The sequence below is a fragment of the Salmo salar genome, chromosome ssa25 (genome assembly GCF_905237065.1).
Source record: "Salmo salar chromosome ssa25, Ssal_v3.1, whole genome shotgun sequence".
Taxonomy (NCBI): domain Eukaryota; kingdom Metazoa; phylum Chordata; class Actinopteri; order Salmoniformes; family Salmonidae; genus Salmo; species Salmo salar.
In genome coordinates, this window is record NC_059466.1 from 21,319,153 (window position 1) to 21,333,446 (window position 14,294).

General features: G+C 40.6%; 1 protein-coding gene across 3 annotated transcripts; it reads right to left on the reverse strand.

The window, feature by feature from the left end:
• Positions 1 to 61: 61 nt before the first annotated feature.
• On the reverse strand, positions 62 to 14,205 carry LOC106586370 (MOB-like protein phocein). Of its 3 annotated transcripts, XM_014173569.2 has the most exons (8): positions 13,895 to 14,205; positions 10,830 to 10,985; positions 3,046 to 3,108; positions 2,669 to 2,769; positions 2,347 to 2,476; positions 2,159 to 2,238; positions 1,969 to 2,080; positions 62 to 1,333 (listed from the first exon to the last, which is right to left on the reverse strand). In XM_014173569.2, the coding sequence occupies exons 1-8, from the start codon at positions 13,895 to 13,897 to the stop codon at positions 1,202 to 1,204; spliced, it is 777 nt and encodes a 258-aa protein (XP_014029044.1). In that variant the 5' UTR covers positions 13,898 to 14,205; the 3' UTR covers positions 62 to 1,201. The 3 variants fall into 3 exon arrangements, with proteins under 3 accessions (XP_014029044.1, XP_014029042.1, XP_014029043.1); XM_014173567.2 differs by lacking the exons at positions 10,830 to 10,985; positions 13,895 to 14,205 and adding an exon at positions 9,731 to 9,953; XM_014173568.2 differs by lacking the exons at positions 62 to 1,333; positions 1,969 to 2,080; positions 2,159 to 2,238; ... (1 more) ...; positions 2,669 to 2,769; positions 3,046 to 3,108 and adding exons at positions 10,192 to 10,397; positions 10,526 to 10,615 and having other exon boundaries at positions 13,895 to 14,204.
• Between the last annotated feature and the right edge of the window lie 89 nt (positions 14,206 to 14,294).

Consider the following 14,294-nt stretch of genomic DNA (forward strand, 5'->3'; position numbering starts at 1 on the left):
TAAGTTGCAACGACAGATGGGGCCAATTTATACAAAGGGACATTTCAAAAAGTCAAGCACATTGGGTAACAGTCTTTTTTTATTAACAGACATGAAAATGTAACAAAATTCAGTTCATTAAAAAAGGAAAATTAAAAAGTGGGGCAGATAGACAAGACTCCTCTCACAAAATAACTTAATGATGAGGGGGAGGGTAAATGGTGAAGGAGGTATGTACTCAGAGCAACAAAAGCAGAGATTCTGAACCACAAATGGATCCATAGCCTCTAAACCCTACGCACACCTGTACATCTGAGCAGATTGGATACAGAAGCATTATGGTCATAGCTTCATCTTGCCTTCCAATGGGCTGCATGGAAATGTCTGCATATTTTTTTCCACCAATCCTTTCAGATTTACAGGAGTGGCTAGGGGTCCATTTACAATTCAGCGAGAGAGAACAAAGGCAACAGAGAGAATGCAAATGTAAAGCACCAGGAAAATAATTATAGTAGAGATGGAGGGACATGGGAGAGCAGGGGTTATATACAGGGAACCCATGAGTGTGTGCCTTTGTCATCACATTATGGTTTTATGTAGGTTTAGCAAATCCAGGTGCTCAACATGTTAAAGCAACATTAGTGAGAGCCTGTGTGTAGCTGTTTCAGACCTGGGTTCAAATCAATGATGTATATAAACTCTGGATTGCTGATGCTATCCATTGGCTAATGAGAGGCTTTGAAGCCACCGGTTGGCCATATTGGCAGTCCTCCAAAGGAACTAAAGGAATTCCACTTGAAAGTTTCAAGGACAAAATTACATTTTATTTAAGTATTGTTTGTTGTTGTAGCGGGGCCAGTAACAGTACTTTTAAAGACATTTAAAATTACACTATGTTTAGCTCACATAATTACAAATGATGCATGTAGCTGTCTGTAATAGAGTAAATGGCAAAAACAATTGTAGACTTTTTGTTTTTACAATGGTGCCAAGATGGAGGCGCGGTGGCTTAAACAGCGCCCCCTGTCAGTCTAGTGTATATAAAAATCATTGGTTCAAATACTTTGAGCATTTGCCTTAGCTTGCCTAGAGTGCCAGATGGGTAGGGTTTGCACATGTGGGACTCTTCTCTTGGTTCCATTGCAACAGGCAAGCTCAATCAAGCAGTATTTGAATACTAGTATTTGAACACACGTCTGGTCTCCTGTGTGCAGCTCTCCTCTCAGGCCTCGCTCTCCCCGGCTGAAGCGTTCTGAACCTCCTCCTCCAGGATAGGAACGATCAGGTTGTCCTTGGACATCAGGTTGTACTTCATCACGAAGCGTGTGAACCGATGGCACAGGAACGTCTCATTCTGCAGGGAGGGACATAGAAGGGAAACAAACAAGAGAATTAGGCTGAGTTAGGCTCTGTCCAGAAACAACCCATAGCACGTACCCCCTAGACACAGAGGTGAATCAAGAGAAGCCGTGTATGATATGAGGTCCGATTCACTAGTTTATAGACTGTAGTGCAATTATAGCTTTGGTCTGCTTGAGGTCATTACATTGACGACTGAGCTGGGATCAGTGAACGTAATCATATGCCCAGTTCTAGTAATAACCACATATCAGTCTTTCCCTACAGACCTTGGTATGGTTTCCCTAAAGCATTTTAAGGCTAATTCTAACAAACTTAGCCTTAAGATGCTTTTGGGAAACCAGGCCCTGGTCTGTAGTGCCACCTGTTGACTGAATATGATTCAACCACAAAATGGAACATGATCATGACTCATTTGGCAGAAAAAAAGCACAATAACTGATTCTTCTCAATTTCCTCCTCAACCTGGTGTTCACTTGTGGATATGAGCTTTACATTTTCTAATTCAAACAAGCAGAAAAAAAGCAGTTTGTGTCCCTGTGACGCTATTCTATCAGTTTCAATAAGAATGAGGAGCCCAAATCCTGTTCCTTCGCCAGGTCTATTTGGGAAGTGGGAACTTCCACTTACCTCATACTTGTCGAATATCTGGCGATGGTGGAAATAGGCATGAGAGAATATCCTATAGATCCGGCGACACACAGAGCCCAGCTTGGCTACAGAGGACTCCTTGATACTCACACTGGGGAGAGACGATTGAAAGTGTATGAGTAGGAAACCAAAGTATTCCTTTACATAGTGTATGTGTGTGTGTGCTCACCGGCTGGGGAAATACTTGTTGCTGTTGAGAAGGCAGGCAGCTCCGTCCAACGTGTGCCTAGTGTAGTCAATGGCAGGACACTGTGGACACAAACACACAGGCAATTACATCTTAAGTATAGTGCATGGCAGGCTAAATTGAAAAATAAAATCCTGAGTGAATTGAATTCTGATTTTAGTAACACTCACCTCTTTGGGGGTCTTGTGTGCAGCACAGAGGAAGATCCACTGCTCTGTGGCGGTCATCTGCGTGCAGGTGTCTGGGTGGCACTCACTCTGCAGTTTCACAGCTAGTCCATTCAGCTCCAGACAGAATTGCCTATAACAGAGAGAAAGAAGGGGTGGGTGGGGTATGGGGATAAGGAAAAAGATGAGACTCAACACCAAAATCAGTTACTTGTAATTGATTTGGTAGACACACTCAGTGTAGAGAGTCTAATCAGTCAAGTGTGTAGTTAGTATACTATCAAAGTAATACGTCTAGTAAGTCAAGTGAAGGAACGCAGTGTACCTGAGGTGCTCGTACTTCCACACTCCCTCGTCCTGTCCCTCTGGCGGCTCCAGGATCTTATCGATGTTAGAGCAGTCTGACCGGATGTTCTGCTGAATGTACTGAACGTGGACAGGGGTACCACTGAGGTTAGTCAAACATCCGGATTCTGCTAACATCCTTGTTAACAGACTAAGGTTCTGACATGCATGACAATGATCACACTAGATAAGATGCTTTGTAGGTTTATAGGGCAGCAGCCATGTTAAAATAAGGGACAGCTCGTCAATGTCAGGCTTGACAGCTACGAAGAGCATTCTGCAATCATGACACTTGAAGCTAATTTGAAGCTCAAAATGGACTCCTCAGTCATTCCCCACTGACTAACTCAACCAAACCTGTTGTACAGCCAGAGTGCTGTCCATCTCCTCAAAGGATTCATCCGGCCAATTGTAGAAATCCTGCAGTGAGAGAGGGACAAAGGGATAATGTTCACATATTCACTGTATGTGCTCAATGGACAAAAGTGTCACCTCTCAGCCTTCACATCATCTAGCCATAGACAGCACTGTTTACGTTAGCTAGCAACAACTGTATTTGTTGACATGCTAGCTAACGTTAGCTAACTGTCAGCTATTTTGACATAGCTTGCTAGCAAGTTAACTGTTCATGAACTGTAGACTTCAGCACTGTAATTAACTAGCTAAAATATTTAGCATCAGCTAACTATCAAACAAAGTCATTATTTGTGTTGACCTTATACTTAGAAAGTGCCCCAAATTACCTAGCTATACTGAACAAAACTATAAAACGCAACATGCAACAATTTCAAAGATTTTACTGAGTTACTGTTCATATAAGGAAATCAGTCAATTGAAATAAATTCATTAGGCCCTGGACTTCACATGACCGGGCAGAGTGCAGCCATGGGTAGGCCTGGGACGGCATAGGCCCACCCACTGGGGAGCCAGGCCCAGCCAATCAGAATTCATATTTCCCTAAAAAAGGGCTTTATTACATACAGAAATACTCCTCAGTACCCTCCCCCACCCCCCTCAGATGATCCCACAGGTGAAGAAGCCAGATATGGAGGTCCTGGGCTGGTGTGGTTACAAGTGGTCTGTGGTTGTGAGGCCAGTTGGACACACTGCCAAATTCTCTAAAATGGCGCTTATGGTAGAGAAATGAACATTACATCTCTGGCAACAGCTCTGGTGGACATTCCTGCAGGTGCATGCCAATTGCACGCTCCCTCAAAACTTGAGGCATCTGTAGCATTGTGTTGTGTGACAAAACTGCATATTTTAAGTGACCTTTTATTTTCCCCAGCACAAGGGGGGGCCTGTGTAATTATCATGCTGCTAATTCAGCTTCTTGATATGCCACACCTGCCAGGTGGCTGGATTATCTTGGCAGAAGAGAATGCTTACTAACAGGGATGTAAACAAATATGTAAATACCATTTTTGAAAAATAAGCTTTTTGTGGGTATGGAACATTTCTGGGATTTTATATTTCAGCTCAAGAAACACTTTACTTGTTGCTTTTATAATTTTGTTCAGTGTAGATGAACGTTATCAATACCAAATGTAAACTAGGTTGGCTACTAAATTAGCTTGCCAAAAGATAATGACCCTACCGCTACGCTTGTTTACGTTGAGCTGTACTGGGATTGGAACTCAATCATTGTTACATTAAGACACCATGGAGCTGGCGTGAGATATGGGTCGGAAAACGTACCTCAATGCTAGAATGGGATGTGCCACTGTACTCCAAATTGTACATTTATCCACCCTGCTCCATCAAGAAGATTGAAATTCTACCACTTTTTATCCTTGATGCATACGCCATCTAATATGATGCTGAAACTGAATTCCACATTCCTCTCAATAACATAATTTCCCTGTAATCTTCTTAAAGCCTGTAGGTATTGCATAAAAGAACAATGGCATAGTCCTTCACCATCACTGGAATTACACATCTATTAAAAAACTCAACATAACTATACATGTCCATTTCCAATAAATAATTGTGTCACTAACAAAATACCGTTCTCAAACCATTTACAGAAAAATTAAGATGTATTATTATATTTTATGTCTTTGTTATTCCAAATCAAACATCTATTAGGGGAGAAGTTACGTTTATACACAATTAACGAGGATAGTAACACCTGCTTATGGAAATTGGATAATTTAAGGGGAATTTTAATTACCTCAAAGTTACATTTTTGGAAAAATTCAATGCCACCAACCTTTTCAAAAACAAGATTTGGAATAATATTCCAAATCCTATCCCCAAATTGGATGTAATTCTTGATTCACCTAGTCTTAAAGATAATATTTGATGTACCAAAATCAAGCACATTTAAACCACCCTGATCTAGAGTATTACACAATACACTCTTTTTTAAATAATGTGGTTTATTCCTCCAAACAAAATGTAAAAGTTTCAAGTCTACTTCTTGAATTGTTGCGTGGGGAACATCCAATGCCATTGCAGTATATAATAGTCTCGATTCTTCTTCAGTTTTTGACAGCAATATGCGACCATTTAACAACCAAGCATCAAACTTCAACGTTCTCAGTGATGGGAGTAAAATTTTAATTAGCCGTTTCTGTTTGGTTTTTACATATCTTGATTCCCAGGTATGTAATAACATTTTATGGGAATACCGGCAATATCAACCAAATCATTAGATTGATACTTTAATGAAACATGTTTTATTTAAATGTCAAACCAGATACAAGAAAATACATTCAAACACAGCTTTTTATAGACTGTTCTATCCTGTAAAAAATGTACAGTGTCATCTGAGAGCTGACTTTTTCCCCCCCCCAGTATTTGAATACCTCTAAATTCATATTTTTGAATGAGAAGCGCCATAGTCTGTGTGACCAATAAAAACAGGAATGGTGCTATTGGGCAACCTTGTTTTATACCTCTACCTATTTGAAATCGGCGAGTAGTTCCATTAGGTAATTTAATTGAGCTATTGCATCCATGTCTGAATGACTTGTTTAAAGTAATTGCCAAATCTCAAGAAATCCAGTGTTTCAAACATAAAACTATACTCTACCGTATCGAATGCTTTACAAAAAATTAAAATATATATTTTTGGGGGATTGACAAATAAAACGGTCTTAATTTATAAGGTCACTATAATCTATCAAATCTAAAACCAAAGAATATTATTACGAATGTGCCTCCCTCTCATAAATCCCGATTGACAATCATCAGTAATTGTTTCAAGACATCTTTAATCTTTCTGCAAAGATAATAGTTAACAATTTGACAATTATTTAAAGTTATAGGCCTCCAGTTTTCTAATATTAAAGCATCTTTATTAGGCTTTGGTATTAAAGAGATTAAACCTTGAGACATCGAAGAAGGTAACTTCCCCATTTCAATAGTTTCTATGAATACAAATAAAAAAAAAAGACAAATGTCATCTTGAAATACTTTATGAAATTCACTGGTTTGACCCTAATTACCAGATGATGCCTTTCTTAATCTCTTCCAAAGATATTTAGGTCACACATTCTTTTGAACTCCGCATCAATACACCTAGCATTCTCATTTATGGAGGACAGAAGAGGTTATATCGCCAATATTATCCCTTTTAGTATATAATTTCTCATAGAATTATGTAACAAAGCAAGACATTTCCTTTGGAATTCTGATGTATGTCCATTCTGATGTATGTCCATTAATGTTCAGTTTAACCAAGGAGAGTTCAGCATTTCTTTTTTCCAAGTTAAAAATATATTTAGTGTTTTTTCACCTTCTATCCACTTTGTTCTTGATCTCAAATCAAATTGTATTTGTCACATGCGCTGAATACAACAGGTGTAGACCTTACCGTGAAATTCTTACTTACAAGCCCTTAACAAAAAACGCAGTTCAAGAAACAGTTAATAAAATATTTACTAAATAAACGAAAGTTTAAAAAAATCTAATCTTTCAAAAGGTAACAAGAAATGTACATAACAATTATGAGGATACAGTGGGTACTGAGTCAATGTGCGACGGTACAGGTTAATCGAGGTCATTTGTAAAGTGACTATGCATAGATAATAAACAGCGAGTAGCAGTAGTGTAAAAACAATGTAAATAGTCCGGGTGGCCATTTGATCAGTTTAGTTGTTCAACAGTCTTATGGCTTGGGGGTAGAAGCTGTTAAGGAGCCTTTTGGTCCTAGACTTGGCGCTCCGGTACCGCTTGCCGTGCGTTAGCAGAGAACAGTCTATGACTTGGGTGACTGGAGTCTGAAATTTTTTTGGGCCTTCCTCTGACACCACCGCCTAGTAAGTATATAGGTCCTGGATGTCAGGAAGCTTGGCCTCATTGATGTACTGGACCGTACACACTACCCTCTGTAGCGCCTTACGGTTGGATGCCAAGCAGATGTCATACCAGGCGGTAATGCAAAGGGTCAGGATGCTCTCGATGGTGCAGCTGTAGAACTTGAGGATCTAGGGACCCATGCCAAATCTTTTCCATCTCCTGAGGGGGAAAAGGTGTTGTCATGGCCTCTTCACAACTGTCTTGGTTTGTTTGGACCATGATAGTTTGCTGGTGATGTGGACACCAAGGAACTTGAAACTCTCGACCCGCTCCACTTCAGTCCCGTAGATGTTAATGGGGGCCTGTTCGACCCTCTTTTTCCTGTAGTCCATGATCAGCTCCTTTGTCTTGCTCACATTGAGAGGTTGTTGTCCTGGCATCACACTGCCAGGTCTCTGATCTCCTCCCTATAGGCTGTCTCATGGTTGTCGGTTATCAGGCCTATCACTGTTTTGTCGTCAGCAAACTTAAGGACAGTGTTGGAGTCGTGCTTGGCCACTCAGTTATGGGTGAACAGGAAGTACAGGAGGGGACTAAGTACGCACCCCTGAGGGGCCCCAGGGTTGAGGATCAGCGTGGCAGATGTGTTGTTGCCTACCCTTACCACCTGGAGTCATCCCGTCAGGAAGTCCAGAATCCTTTAGCTTTGTCCTCATATATTCTGTTTTAATAATGTGCTCGTCTTGATGACTCAAGTCCTCTTGTCCATAGATGGTAACAATGTCTTTGATTATAGACTTTTGGTCTTAGCAACCACCTTTCCTCTTTGAATGGCCAACCTTCTGAATTCACAGTATGCACCATATAACTTCAATAAGTTTGCCTTATTCTAGCATTGTTATAATAGATTTAGCTGCAGTCTTGAACTGTTCATCAGCCAGAAGTGCTTTGTTACATTTCTGGTAATTGTTATTTCTGTCCATCTGTAGATGCTGTGAGGTTGATTGAAAGAAAAATGGCTTTATGGTCCGTGAGAACAGAAGTTTCAATAGAGACATCTACTCAGGATATTAAAATATGATTCTTGATTGCTTGGACATATCTTTGCAACACAATATATATATCTAAAAACCATCAAATCCCAAACATAAATTAAACTTGGAGGGATTATTCATTCTTGTAGCTCAGGAGGTAAGCAATCCCATTGAGGATCCCCAATAGAATTCCAATCCCCTCCAAAATTCAGTCTGGCATCCACAAATATATCTAAAAGTAAATGGATTTCCTGCTAAAAATCTTGAAATAGGTTTTTGAACTGTTATTTGTAACATAAATGCTCCCCAAAATAAAAAGCCCACCATTCACATCTAACAAAAATAAACCATCTTCCAGAATGAGGAGCCTTACACGGAACCCAAACCGGCTACGCACGTGCGCTATTGTGCATACATTTATTTTGTCCCCTACACCAAACGCGATCACGACACGCAGGTTAAAATATCAAAACAAACTCTGAACCAATTACATTAATTTGGGGACAGGTCAAAAAGCATTAAACATGTATGGCAATTTAGCTAGTTAGCTTGCACTTGCTAGCTAATTTGTCCTATTTAGCTAGCTTGCTGTTGCTAGCTAATTTGTCCTGGGATATAAACATTGAGTTGTTATTTTACCTGAAATCCACAAGCTCCTTTACTCCGCCAATTAATCCACACATAAAACGGCCAACCAAATCGTTTCTAGTCATCTCTCCTCCTTCCAGGCTTTTTCATCTTTGAACTTATATGGTGATTGGCATATAAACCTTCATAGTATTACCACGACTACCGGCAAAACAGTTCTTCTTTCAATCACCCACGTGGGTATAACCAATGAGGAGATGCCACGTGGGTACCTGCTTCTATAAACCAATGAGGAGATGGGAGAGGCAGGACTTTCAGCGCAATATGCATCAGAAATAGTTCTATTTTAGCCCTTGGCAAAGCAGACACTCGTTGGCGCATGCGAGCAGTGTGCGTGCAATAATTGAATAACATGGATTTCTAAATTTATTTTGCGACGTGTCCGGTCTGGTCAGCATGTTACTCTTGATTACTTTACCTTTAAACTTCTTTCAAAACTGCCAAGCCAGCAGAATGGTTACTTCCATAACGGCACTTTGTGTTGAACAATGGAGATTAATTGTCTGGCACTGAAATTCCAAAATGTCTGCAGTGGTTATTGCTAGCTAGCACGAGGACGAAAAGGGTAGTTTTCCATGAAAAATAGCAGTATTCTTCTCGATGTATCAGTGTGGATACATGTACAATTTGGAGTACAATGGGATATCCCATCCCTGCACTGAGGTACGTTTCCCCACCCATATCTTGCACCAGCTCCATGGTGTGGTTAAAGAGGTTAATATACCCATGACTGCGTTCCTACCCCAGTGCAGCTCAGTCGTAAACAAGCGTAACAGTAGGGTCGGCATCTTCTGGCAACTACGTTAGCTAGCTAGTAACTAATTTATGCTAGCTATCAAAAGTATAGTATGGTATTCATATTGGGATTTTTGTAAGTCTAGTTTGCCAACTATCTAGCTAGACAAGTGTCGAAATGTCTGCTGTGCAACATTTTTAGCAAGCTACTAACGTTGCTGGCTTGCAGCCCCGATCCTTCCTGTGTTTCTCAGAAGACATCTCCGAGCAACGACTAAAAAGTCATCACAGAAATTAAATTTACGGTTGAGGCAAGGCCACTATGATCACCGATGGCCTCTTAACCAAATGTAATCGTATTCCGATTTATAGAAACATACCTTCGCCTTGGTTCCAGGCCTATTCCTCCTCAGAACTGCAGTACCCTCCGCCATGACCATCTCGACAGAATGCCCGGATGCAAATGATGCACAGGCTTGTGTGACGGATAACAAGAACGGGGATAGGGAGCTGTGAGCTACCAAATGGTTGTCATTCCTCCAGAGATATCACTGACACTGCATATTTGCTTGCTTACATACACAAGTGTGAATCATAGCATTTGAAGAATAGAAGTGAATGCAGGGGTGGAAGGACCTTTTACCAAAACCAGTTCCTTCAACAATGTTATGCAGATCTGATTTTCATGTTAATTAAGTTCATATGTATATTCAACTTGTCTTATTCAGAGTGTTGCAGATGGGGGCCTGTGAAACGCACTCCTCAGCCTGAGCAGTCCCCACTTGCACATACAATACATCCCAAATCCTCTTTTCATATATCTGCTCAGGAGATACACATCCAGATTCAATAGTCCACTTTATTATTGTAACAAAACATGATCAGAATTATTTACAATTGAATAACATTCAAAAAAAACTAAGACATGAATGAGGCAACATTCTTCTCTAACAGGGTGGATGGGGGTTACATGGATGTTTTACAGTGAAACATGTTTTACTCTACATATTTGCCAAGGATGTCAGCATCACGGAACAGGAAGTATTCCTGAAAGACAAATGGATATATTAAAATAGACAATCAATACACAAACTAATAAATATGATAGTTGGACAATATCAAATGATCACTTATCATACATCTAATAATAAAGTAGAAAACAGTTCTAAACATGCCTTGTCTTCCAGGTTGACTTTAGTTCCTCCATACTCTGGCAGTAGGACCTTCTCTCCAACTTTGACACTCATGGGTGTCAGCTTCCCTTTCTGAATGACATCAGTAGAAAAAAAGATGTATATATTGTATCCTATGTGGTCCTTGAAGTTAAACACTTCTAATCTCTAGGCATTGTGAAATCTGATAAACCAGTTAGACAACACAGACAGACTAAGCCACAATTGTAGACAGACTCCAGTTAGTTACACAAATCATACATAAGCTACTGTTTAGCCAGAGAGAGTGAGATTGAAGTAAAATTACCTGGTTTGTGGAGCCTGGTCCCACTGCCACCACTGTGGCCTGTAGAACCTTGCCTTGGGCCTTCTCTGGCAACATGATGCCCCCCTTCGACATAGTCTCTGCAGCCAGACGCTCCACCAGCACCCGGTCAAACATGGGAAGGAATTTCCTGAAAGCCTAAAAGATGTAGGCGAACGGTTTTATTTATGACGGAGACAATGTACAACAAAACGTTGCAACGGATTTCATCTACATAGCTGATCTGAGGTTGAGAAGTGTTGGACTCTTCTTCAGTGAGTGCTTGACATTCCAATTGTTATACCCTCAAATTGCCACTAGGTAGAGTTTGATCCACTGTGTGAACTGATAAAGGCTTGAGTAATACAAATTGCATGAGAGGGGCCCCTTCAATAGCCAAAAGGAGATGTGTTGTAACCATCTGCTGAAAATAAGGACAATTTGGTGGGGGACTGTTTATTTAACTAGGCAAGTCAGTTAAGAACAAATTCTTATTTACAATGACGGCCTACTCCGGCCAAACCCAGACGACGCTGGGCCAATTGTGCGCTGCCCTATGGGACTCCCAGTCACGCCCGGATGTTATACAGCCTGGATTCGAATCAGGTACTATAGTGACGCCTCTTGCACTGAGATGCAGTGCCTTAAACCGCTACGCCACTCTGGAGCCCCAGTGTACACCATTCAAAACCTTAAAGGTGGATTCCAAGAGTTCCTGGTTTGGTAATTGTAGTTGCTCTTTTTGAACGGCTATTTTTTGTGAACGTCTGAAACCGAATCACATCTGTGAAAGAGACTTTCATTTGGCTCCCTGACTTGCATACGGTTAGGTCTACTACTGTTTTTTGAGCTGGTGGTATGTACATTTAAGTGCTACTGAAAAAAAGGGCACTTTGGGATCTAAATTAACATATCTTTTAGCTGAATGTAGCCAAATGAGCTTGCACACTGAACACAAGAAACTAGTCACTAAAGGTATACATAAACCTACTACAGATTAGTGGTACTCTACGCAAAAATAGTTGAAGGAGTGAGCGAAGCTGAAGATATGGTGGATGCCCCGCAGGCTGTGGAGATTGTCATTCAACAGTTTTAGGGAAACTGATATGCTGATCATGAAGGTGGATTGTGGCTTTTCTTGCACATGTGATTAATTGTCCTGCCCAAATGAACAAGAAGTCCAAGGAACTGGCCATAATTGTATCTGCGGCTGAAAGGTTATTGGGTCTCCAGGACTTCACGGCCGAAACATTGCAAGGAATACTGTCCAAAGATGCTCTTCCTTCTCAAGCCCCAGAGTCTGAAGGGATCGGAGTTGACGTTTGAATGACTAAAGGAGTACATTGATTTGTTTCTTTGTCTTTTATTTATTTGGAAACAATAGGAGTATACTAACCCGTACAGTGGGTGGCGGCATACACCGCACATATTTTTGCGGACCACCAATATACCATAGAAATATAATTAGTGGAACCTTCCTCTACTTGTAACTGTACAGGAAATCATGTGAGGGTTTGTTACTGCCCTTGACTACTAGCAGTGTCCAGGCAATTTCAAGTAGAGCCTGCCAAAGGCAATGTTAGTATTCACCATTGAAAAGGTGTAAAGCACATTTCCCAAACCTGGTCCTTGGGACCCCAAGGGGTGCACATTTGGGGTTTTGCCCTAACACTGCACAGCTAATTAAAATGATCAAAGCTAGATGATTAGTTGAATCAGCTGTGTAGTGCTAGGGCAAAAACCAAAACATGCACCCTTTGGGGTTCCGAGGACCGAGTTTGGGAAACCCTGGCGTAAAGCAAGCAATTGTTAGATATGATGTAGAATGATCTTTAAGCTAAAACTACTCAGAGTATGGATTCTCTCTGTGGCCAGCATAATGCAAGGAGCTTAGGAGTCAACATTTTGAAGATTTGCAACACCAGCTGCCTGTCTGGTAACAGATGCATCTTTGACCTTGAATGAAGGTTGTCGGTGAGACAGGGGACACCGGAGGGTTTGTGGTTCCAGGCAGGGCTCTCCAACCCTGACCCACAGATAAACATATATACTAATCATGGCTTTGATGTTAGACTAAATTCCAGAACAGGTCAGGGAGTGTGCTCACACACCCCCACATGGGCCCAAAAATCTATCAAACTTAATTTATCACATGCTTCCTAAACAGGTGTAGACAAACAGTGAAACCTGGGCAAGGCTTTGTGGGGTTTAGTAGGCTCAAGGACCCAGACGTCAAGAGAACATTGAAAACATTGAACACATAAACAAATAGCATTCAAGGTCTGTTCTTCAGTGACTGGGGTTTCAGATCCCATTCTAACATCTTTAGAATACTGTGCAATATTCCCAAGCAGAATTGTGTAATCTATGACTAGTTTTAGGATATTACAAGTGCGGCAAAATTAATGGACAAATAAAATGCGGTGACGCTATTGCACATGGGGTCACCGCGTCTGCGTTACCCGGAACTGGTTGATAGCCGGTAATTATTTTTCGTTGTGCAAGGATAGACAGTGAAATAAACTAGAACATACAATAGGTCATATAAAATACCACACTTGTGCACATAGCATCAATTTAGATGGCAACAGCAAATGCTTCTACTCATCAATTTATTCGTTATTCATAGTTTACTACTACCCATCAATTACAGTGCCAATTGTGAAACTGGTGCTGGCAATTCTCTCCATATATATATATATATATATATATATATATATATATATATATATATAATATCCAACGATTTTGAGATTGATGGTGCAAAATAGCAAGTAATCTCGAGCTAGCTAATTTAGCTAACGGACAATCAGAAGTGTGGGACAATGCATGGCAGATCGCATAGGTCATATATGACACACCTTTACACAGTAACAGTAGCTAGCTAATCTGATAAAGTCCTCCTGTATTCTTGGTCATGCCTGACCTTGCCTGCGAGAAATCAAAGCATAGGTTAGCTACTACAATACAATATGAAACTCGGAATGCTAACTCTGCTAGTGACAAACATGACATTTTCCATCCTAAATTATATTCTAGCTATGTGTTTTTGATAAAGAATGTCTTACCATTTGTATGTGAGAGACCTTGTAATGTTGAGCACCTACTTCTTTGAGCGTGGATTTGACACACTGAACGAGAATCTCCACGTGAGGAAATATCAAGAAATGGTTCGCGCATGCGTGTCGTCAAATGTCCTTACTTTACTGTTCCTGGACAGTTTCAGTTCCAAAATATTCCATTATATAAAAGTAACAAAAATTCGACATAAGGAACTCGCCAGAACAGTTGTGAAGAAATGATAATTTATGTTTCATGTGTTCTCATGTGATTGCAGTTTGCAGCAATGTTGCACAGTGTGTCAACTTTGAACCCCCTTTTTTCTCCAATGGCGCATGAGAAAGTTCTGGAACATGGGGCCCTGGAACGAGAATATCAGTTAAACGTGTAGTTTTATTGACAAGTTAA

Excerpts from the sequence above, each read along its gene's own strand:
- LOC106586370 (XM_014173569.2), bottom strand. Across the intron at positions 2,770-3,045 it reads GCACTCTGGCTGTACAACAG|TACATTCAGCAGAACATCCG; the intron begins GTTTGGTTGAGT and ends GTCCACGTTCAG. Across the intron at positions 2,239-2,346 it reads CACACAAGACCCCCAAAGAG|TGTCCTGCCATTGACTACAC; the intron begins GTGAGTGTTACT and ends TTGTGTCCACAG.